General features: G+C 45.9%; 1 protein-coding gene across 1 annotated transcript; it reads left to right on the top strand.

Moving 5' to 3' along the window:
* Window positions 1–332: 332 nt before the first annotated feature.
* On the top strand, window positions 333–8,872 carry C1S (complement C1s; the record flags this gene model as incomplete). The annotated part of the gene is made up of 11 exons (XM_079714511.1): window positions 333–355; window positions 592–799; window positions 997–1,174; window positions 2,041–2,166; window positions 2,981–3,180; window positions 3,597–3,750; window positions 4,256–4,371; window positions 4,923–5,001; window positions 5,527–5,655; window positions 6,209–6,283; window positions 7,651–8,872. The coding sequence occupies 11 exons, from the start codon at window positions 333–335 to the stop codon at window positions 8,448–8,450; spliced, it is 2,088 nt and encodes a 695-aa protein (XP_079570637.1). The 3' UTR covers window positions 8,451–8,872.
* Window positions 8,873–9,547: the final 675 nt, after the last annotated feature.

Here is a 9,547-nt window from a genome sequence, read left to right as displayed (position 1 = left end):
GGAGAACAGAGGAAGCAGAAAACTGGGAGAAATTACTCATTATTTTGGAGAAAAACTGGGAGAAGGTCCTGAGAAGCCAGGGGAGAAGGATAAGATGTAGTTTCAGTCTAGAACCAGGGCGAGTGTGAGAGGATGGGTGTCGTCCAGTGATGATTAATGGTATGGCTCTGTTGAACCTCTGTGTTATTCTTACTAAGGTGACATTGGCCCCTTACCACCCAAGCAGGTGCCTGTGTGCTTGTTAGACAAATACAACCAGGTCTGCCACCGCTTTAGATCCAAAGTCCAGAGGTGCAGAGAGCCAGGACCAAGAGACGAGCTGCTCACCAGGGATGGACAAATTGCCAGAGATGTGGTGAGTGATCACGGGTCTATGGAGAAATATATGGACCCCATTCCCTTCATCTTCTCAAGAAAATGGCTCAGATCTGAAGCCTGGGTTTTGCTTTGACCTGGGCCTTTTTGCTTCATTCCAACCCAAGATCCTCCTGCATGTGCGGGTGCCCTTCGCCTTTCCCATCCCTTCTCCCTGCACTTGTCTGCTGGCACCTGGGTCACCCACCTCTCCATATGCCTTTTTTATTTTTTCAGGTGCATTGTCCTGTTTTCCCTTTTGGCATGGGTTTATGCTGAGCCTACTATGTATGGGGAGATCCTGTCCCCCAACTATCCTCAGGCATACCCCAATGATGTAGAGAAGTCTTGGGATATAGAAGTTCCTGAAGGGTACGGGATCCACCTTTACTTTACCCACCTGGACATAGAGCTGTCCGAGAACTGCGCGTATGACTCAGTGCAGGTATACTGTAATAAGCACGTAAAGGATGGGGCTGGGCTGGTGGGCTGAGAGGATGCAGGAGGGGGTGCCACCGGCATACAGTGAGCTGTGCTCACATAGTCCTAAAATGGGAAATGGTCCAGTCTCTCTGTCCCTTTTTCTCTGACCTCCATACCAAAATATTACCCTTTCCTAGCTTCTTTTGACTCCTCTCTTAGATAATGTCAGGAGGCCTTGAAGAAGGGAAACTCTGTGGACAGAGGACCGGCAAGAATCCCAACTCCCCGGTGGTGGAAGAGTTCCAAGTCCCATACAATAAACTCCAGGTGATCTTCAAGTCAGACTTCTCCAACGAAGAGCGTTTCACTGGGTTTTCTGCGTACTACGTTGCTGTAGGTAAGGCTCACCCCTCTGTGTGCTTCATTGATCCAACCACGTGATTAGAAGCCGGACAAACATTGAGCAATGCAGGGAGTGAGGGTTCTGTTTATAACTCTTATGAAGTGTTGACTTGGCTTGTATCCCTCCATGAATTGCTTTTGTGAAATTCAAATGCATAATCGTATCCTGGTGATGATGATAGTAATGATAAAAAAGAGATAATAAGCAGTAATTTATTGAAAACCACTATGAACTGTGCACTGTGTTAAGAACTTTACCTATATTAATTTAATCTTCACCTCAATTCTTAAACTAGGTGTTATTATATCTACTTAAAGATAGCGAGAGTAAGGACTAAGGAAGTTAAATAACTTGCCAAGACTCACACAAGGAATGTATGGTATTCAAACCCATTTAACATACGGTAAACAAACAAACTTTCAAGTTCTGTGTGAGTCTCCAGCTATCTCCAGGGTGAAATGAAGTCAGGACATCTCATAAAGCCAAAGTATTGTTTAGACTTGACAGAAGTGCCAACATCCTATAAAGTAATACATGTACTAATTGTTCCTCCCTGCAGAAGACATTATCAAGTTCAACTTGCAGAGTGTTGTCTCTGGAGCTGAAATGCTCTGTTTGTGAGAAAGGTCAAGGGTCTCTGGCATTGAGAGCTCCCCTATAGCTGTGCAATGGTAGAGCGCAACTCCGGACCCATAGTTCACAAGAGTAATATAGAATAATACCATCCTGAAATGTGATTCATTGAATGTCTTTAAGCAACAGACCCTTCCTACTTTTCTTACCCTTGCAGTGTGGGGCTTAACCTCATTCTTCCTTCTAGGTCTCTGTCCTTGACCTCAATCTTTCTCTACTCTTTGTAGATGTAAATGAGTGCACAGACTTTGCAGATGTCCCTTGCAGCCACTTCTGCAACAACTTCATTGGTGGTTACTTCTGCTCCTGCCCCCCAGAATACTTCCTCAATGATGATATGAGGAATTGCGGAGGTGAGCTTGTCACCAAGAAGGGTGCGTGTTCCCTGGGATTTGGAATGGCTTGAGGCTTCAGTAGGGGGCTTGTCTACCCTTCGATTTTGATTAGCCTCAGCCTTGACTTGGCATCGATTTTTATTTTTTAATAGTTTACAAGCTGATTTCTTTCTTTCTTTGTTTTTTAAAATTTATTTATTTATTTATTTATTTTGGGCTGCATTGGGTCTTTGCTGCTCCACGCAGGTTTTCTCTAGTTGTGGTGAGCGGGGGCTACTCTTCTTCGTTGCACTGCATGGGCTTCTCATTGCGGTGGCTTCTCCTGTTGCGGAGCACGGGCTCTAGGTGCGCAGGCTCAGTAGTTGTAGCACACGGGCTTAGTTGCTCCGCGGCATGTGGGATCTTCCTGGACCATGGCTCAAACCCATGTTCCCTGCATAGGCAGGTGGATTCTTAACCACTGTGCCACCAGGGAAGTCTGGCATCTATTTTTAGTTACCTGTAAACTGAAGGGGAGCTACAAGAGTGGAGGAAGACAAGCCTACAGGGTCAAGTTAATTAATTGGAGAAGAGAGATAGGTGCCTGTGTCAACTTGGGGCTCTCCATAACCATGAAAGGCTCTATCATCAGCAAAGTGATAGAAACCCAATTGGTATTGGGTATCTCTGCTGATATGTATTGGGTATGAAATTGTGGCATGTGGGCTTCAATCAATGAATGTGACAGTCAATGAATGTGGACTGTCAATTCATGAGAAGTATCATAGAAAAAGGCAGGGACTCCTTTGCTTGACCCTGTATTTGATTCTACTTTTCTCTTTTTCTCCCTTAGTCAACTGCAGTGGGGATGTATTTACCACACTGATTGGGGAGCTCACAAGTCCCAATTATCCCAGTCTATACCCAGAGAACTCAAGGTGTGACTATCAGATCCTGTTGGAGGAAGGGTTCCAAGTGGTGGTGACTATGCAGAGAGAAGATTTTGATGTGGAACCTGCTGATTCTGAGGGCCACTGCGTTGACAGTTTACTTGTGCGTGATGGATGATGAACTTTTCTCCCAACTCACAGAGAGGGATTTCTCCTTGAAGACAAATTATATAGCTTTCTGTCCCTTCTTTTCTTTTTTTCCCCTCCTTCTTATTTTATTTTACTTTTTTTTTTTTTTTTTTTTGCGGTACGGGGGCCTCTCACTGTTGTGGCCTCTCCCGTTGCGGAGCACAGGCTCCGGACGCGCAGGCTCAGCGGCCATGGCTCACGGGCCCAGCCGCTCCGCAGCATGTGGGATCCTCCTGGACCGGGGCACAAACCTGTGTCCCCCGCATCGGCAGGCGGACTCCCAACCACTGCGCCACCAGGGAAGCCCTTATTTTACTTTTTCCCCTTCCATTTTGCCTTTTTATTTCAGTTCTTTCTCTCTTCTGATTTCATCATTTTGTTTCTCTTCAGTTTGTTGCAGGAAACCAGCAATTTGGTCCTTACTGTGGTAATAGATTCCCTGGGCCACTAACTATTGAAACCAAGAGTAATGCTCTCAATATCATCTTCCAAACTGATGAAACAGAGCAAAAAAAGGGATGGAGATTTCGTTACCATGGAGATCGTGAGTAACTCAGAAGTTGCTCTTTGGTTGGTGGTACCAAAGTCCTTGCACAATGTAAAATCAAAACAGGTAGATTGTTGTATGGATAAGTATCCTGAGAATACTCCACTTCCTCAGCAGGATCTAAACCTGTCAGTAGTTGCTAGAAATGCCTCAACTTCTAGGAATCTTTCAACTGGACTTCTGAATGCAGACAGCTTGGGGGTGGTTCATTAGTAATGCCATATTAATTAATTAATAATTTTTTTCGCCACACCATGTGGCTTGTGGGGTCTTAGTTCCCCAGCCAGGGGTCGAACAGGTGCCCTCAGCAGTGAAAGCGCCAAGTCCTAACCACTGGACCACCAGGGCATTCCCTGTCATGTTATTTTAGACACCTGCGTATTGGAATGCTGGGCGTCAGGATTGAGGATGACTGAACAACTGTAGAAAGTGTGAGAATGATGTAAATATCATAGAGATTCTCCAACTATTTGGTAAAAAGTTTTTTCCTGTCCTTTCCAAGCAATCCCTTGTCCTAAAGAAGTCACTGCCAATTCCTTTTGGGAGCCTGATAGAGCAAAATATGTGTTCAAAGATGTGGTGAAGATAACCTGTGTGGATGGGTTTGAAGTTGTACAGGTAAAGCACTGTTAGAGGCTTCTCTCCTGTCCCTAGGTCAGGATGAGCGTACTGGAATTGTCTAATCATTTACCGAGCATCCTTGTTCCAGCAAGGTCTAACACCTTCTCCATAAAGAGAACCACTCAGGATCTTTAGTCTTTCCTTGTCAGTCATGAAGATCCTTGGACAGCTTGACATTCCCTTTTTGGCTTTGGTCTTCCTGGGGCAGGGGGGCTGATATGCTGGGACAAAGTTGTCTTTTAGCCCCAACTCCTGGGTGCTTTGGGTCATTCTGCTACGATGTCCCCAAGCTTCTTGTGGTGAGAACTCCTCATTGACCCAAGGCCAGAGAGCGATTCCATTTCTGGATTTTGATTCCCTATATCTCTCCTTATAAATTAATGGAGATGTTTATTATTGTCCATCGATTCCATTTCTGGATTTTGATTCCCTATATCTCTCTTTATAAATTAATGGAGATGTTTATTATTGTCCATCGATTCCATTTCTGGATTTTGATTCCCTATATCTCTGCTTATAAATTAATGGAGATGTTTATTATTGTCCAGGGAAGTGTGGGCTCGACATCTTTCTACTCTACTTGCCAAAGCAATGGAAAGTGGAGTAATTCCAAACTGCGGTGTCAACGTATGTACCTCTTTAAAATGGGACTCTTTTTTTTTTCTCCCAAAAGGAATGGAAAGATTAGTGCATTAAGATACAAATGCATGTTTTCCTCTTAGGCTTGTGAGAGAGTAGATTGGGTTTTTGAAGGGAAGTCAGTCATGGAGTCCCAGCCCTGATCTGATCCCAGGCCAGCCAGACTAGCAGGTTTCTTCCAAAGAAAGAGGCTGTGAGATTGGTAGAGTTAATAGCATTATATGGGTCCGTTCCTTCAGAGGCCTCACCAATCACTGAGAACCAGGTTCATCCTTGTAGCTTTCAAGGGGCTATCAGACCTGGCAGGACTCAGTGGGCTAGGGTGTTGAGGGATGCCAGTCGGAGATCATGGCCACAGAGAGGCTGACGTGGGGGATTCATCCCAGGTGTGCTTATGGATGTGGGGAGTGGGGAAGGAGTGAAGAACACAGCTGGGAGGATGGACTGGCCCAGTGACTCCTCCTAGGAAGAAGTGGCCATCCTGACCACCTCTCTCCTGCCTTCCTCTTGTAGCCGTGGACTGTGGCGCTCCCGAACCCATTCGGCATGGTAGAGTCGAAGATCCAGAAAATACTCTATTTGGTTCTGTCACTCGCTACACTTGTGAGAAGCCATATTACTACATGGAAAATGAAAGAAGCGGTAGGTTTCTTTGACTAAAGAAAAGAGAAAGAAAGAATGAGAGTGTTGGAGGGTGAATAGCACAGTCTTCCTGGGTTGGGTGCTCCCTGCGGTGGAAGCACGGAGTCCTAACCACTGAGCCACCAGGGAAGTCCCCTGACCAACTATTTAATGTAGAACAGGAGTAATGCTTCCAGCTTCAAGTCATTATTCTATGATGCCTGACTTTCTCGATGGAGAGGCCTTGGTGGTGCTGGATGAAGGTCTGGATGGCTCACAATATGTCCCACTTCATTGCTTTTAATTTAATTTAATTTCTTTTCCCAGTTGAAGCACTTTCCCAGCCTCTACCGTAACCCTCTTCCTTCTGCTTTGGAGACTGTTCCTTCCCCTCCCTTGGCAGGATAGGGGCCAGAGAGATTGTTTGGAGGATGTTCTCAAGATTCTTTTCTAGTTCGTTTGATCTGATCGCCTCCTCAAATCCCAGAGGTGCTAAGGCTCTGAACGAAAAGTGGGGGACAGACTCCAGAAGATGTGATGGTGAGTGTGTCCCCTGTCCCTTGTGCTGTTCCAGAGGAGTATCGCTGCGCTGGCAACGGGAGCTGGGTGAATGAGCTGCTGGGCGCAGAGCTGCCAAAATGTGTTCCAGGTAATCCGGGCTCAGGCTTGGGTAGAGAGCATGGCCACAGGTGCTGTTGCATGGGTCTCACCTTCTAAAAGTAGCTGTAATCCTCTTGGGAAGGGACTTGACAGTCTGGGCTGCCAGAGTCTAGCTCAGTGAGATGGAGACAAAGCTGGGCTGTGGACCTGCCAGGGCCTTGGGGAATTCATCAACCACACTGTCAGACCAATGGATGGGAAAAAGAAAAGTCAGCCGGTGACAGTTGGTGTCAGAGTCTGGGCCAGTTAGGTTTGGTAATGTAGATGTAGTAAGGGCGTCTGGGATTGCTAAAAACAGGGCCTGAAATAAGAGAGTGAGGAATCAACACTCAGAAACAAGACTACTCGAAGAGCCTAGTTATTATATTAAAAGTCTATCTGACAACAAGCTATAGAGGAATAAAAGAAATAAGGGGTTGCATAGAGATCAGAGTTGAGTAGAAGAAGACTCCCAGGCAAAGCCAGAATAATAATAAACATCCTCTTAGTAACAACAGTGTGATTGAGAGCTAGGGACTGAGCTAGCTCTCAATCAAGTAATCAAATGCAATCAAACAATTGCATTTATTATCTCATTCAATTAAGTCTTTGCAACAATGCTCTGGGGTAGGTGTTATTGGTTCTGTTTTACAGTTGAGGGAATTCAGTGCAAGTTCACGGAGTTAGGAAGGGGCATGGGTAGGCTTTGAACCCAGGTCTGTCTGTTATGCTCAACTCAGAGTCCATTCAGGCTGACTAGTGAGGAATTTGGGAAAGCCAACTTGATCTGAAATAAAATTCCGTTTTAGTTATATTCAGTAACGGCAAAGCAATCAAACCTGGATCCGGTCAATGGGGGATGAGATGAAAGATGGAAAAAGAGAACCTTCCACAGGTTACAAGGAGGGGCTCAGCTGCAATTAGGACTTGAGAAAAGAAGGTGATAAGTGTTTGATCTGGGCATCAGAGGAAGGTAGAATGCTCACTTCCCCTAACACCTGTATGAGGACAGGGTTTCCCAACTCTGGCTCCCAGCTGGGCCCCTGGCCCCATGTGCCGAGCCTGGGGTGAAGTGTCCTCCCCACGCTGTGAGTTAAGCTGTCCATAGTGTGAGGTTTGTTTGGGTTCAGTAATTCACACACAGCCTCAGTTTAAACCAGTCTTTCCCACAAGCCTGCTTTTGGCACTGGCAAAGCGGGATGTTTGGTCCTTTAGGTCAGTTCAGGATGAGTCAGGTGCTGAGATCGTTGACCAAGTATTTGGCCATCTTGTGCTGAGAACGCTGAGGCCCAGCAGGTGTTTGAGTGGCTGTAGGATTTGCAGGGGGGCCAGCAATCTACCCTGCTCCCTTCCCACCTTGTTTTTGTTCCTCCCTAGTCTGTGGCGTCCCTGGTGAGCCCTTTACAGAAAAACAGAGGATATTTGGAGGCTCCATTGCAAAGATTGAAAATTTCCCCTGGCAAGTCTTCTTCTCGAACCCCCGGGCCGGCGGGGCTCTCATAGATGAGCACTGGGTGCTGACAGCTGCCCACACTGTGGAGGGGAACCATGACCCGGTGATGTATGTTGGATCTACCTCAGTGGTCACTTCACAACTGGCAAATGCCCAGATGCTCACTGCTGAGAAAGTGTTCATTCATCCTGGTTGGAAGGACCTGGATGCCTCAGAAATACGGAAGAATTTTGACAATGACATTGCGCTGGTGCGGCTGCAAGACCCAGTGAAAATGGGACCCACTGTCTCCCCTATCTGCCTGCCAGGTGCCTCCTCAGAATACAACCCCTCCGTGGGAGATCTGGGGCTGATCTCAGGCTGGGGCCGAACAAATGCCAAAGATCATGTCATTAAGCTCAGAGGGGCAAAGTTACCTGTTGCTCCCTTAGCAAAGTGCCGGGAGGTGAAGGGGCTAAACCCCGGAATAGATATAAATTCCTTTGTTTTCACTGAGAACATGATCTGTGCTGGAGGTGAGAAAGGTGTTGATAGCTGTGAAGGGGACAGCGGTGGGGCCTTTGCTCTACAGGTCCCTAATGAAGAGAACCCCAAATTCTATGTCGCTGGCTTGGTGTCCTGGGGCCCCCAGTGTGGTACCTATGGGATCTACACTCGTGTCAAGAACTACATTGACTGGATCATGAAGACGATGCAGGAAAATAGTGCCCCCAGTGTAGACTAACCGTACAGGTCCCACCAGCCTCTCTAAGGGCTGTGACCCATCTGTTGCTTTCTGTTCTTCACAATAATCCCATTATTTCACCATGACTGAGAGAAGACATGGGAGTATGATTTAACTAGAACTTGATTGTTGGGATACCTGGTTGGAGGTGGGTTTGGATCATGTAGTTGTGTTGGTCATTCAGTGTAGTTGGAGTCCCTGGGGTCCTCTCCCCTGAATCTGTCCTGTGGACAACAGTGTGGGAAGGGACGCTTATCTTGGACTGTTCTACCGGGAGCCCTCTTTCCTGATGATTGCCTCCTGTTCCAGTTCTGACTCTGCAATTCATTGTGGGGCACACCCTTGATTTTTGTTTCCCCTTTACCTGTTTGCAGTTTATCATTATCAGTGTCTACTATCTACCGGTAATAAAGCATGTTTATAACCCAGTTCTGGCGGACTTGTCTTATTCCACATCAAGACTTCAGCACCATAGAAAGGGAGTGCGATGGGCTGTTGTGTCCTGGGAATTCGGGCCCCTAGCAGCTAATATTTGATTGTCATGAAAACAGGGAACTCAGTTTCTCTCCTCTCTTCCAATTGACATTTACTGAGTATTGTGGATTAGCATCACATCAACACAAGGTACCGTGTTCTGTTTTTAAAATTCATCAAATGTACTTGAACCTCACTCAGACATCCACATACAACAGTTAGAATTGGCTGTTGAAGATCTTTAAGTCTAAAATTTTGTGGTATAAATTGTTTCAATATGTCTCCTGAAAATGAATTTTCCTTTAGTGCGCATTTGTATAATACAATATTATGACTCAATGATAAAGAAAAACAAAAGAAATTCAGCATGTGCTCATCCACTTTCCTGGTGGTTTTGGTTACTTTGTCAGTCAGGCAACAATGTCTTCTCTGGATTGAACTCTGCACCGAGACGTTATACCTCATCTTGGTGAGGAAGGACCCAGACTCCCTTCTACTTTTTTCCAAGGGAACAGAAAAACAAACAAACAACTCCTCATCCCCACAAAATGATTAGTGGTGAAAAAGGACCAGACAATAGAGACTAGTATTTTTTTTGATTGAAGTATTGTTGATTTACAATC

Source organism: Hyperoodon ampullatus, assembly GCF_949752795.1.
Source record: "Hyperoodon ampullatus genome assembly, chromosome: 11".
Taxonomy (NCBI): Eukaryota; Metazoa; Chordata; class Mammalia; order Artiodactyla; family Ziphiidae; genus Hyperoodon; species Hyperoodon ampullatus.
This window is presented reverse-complemented; position numbering and strand designations above follow the sequence as displayed.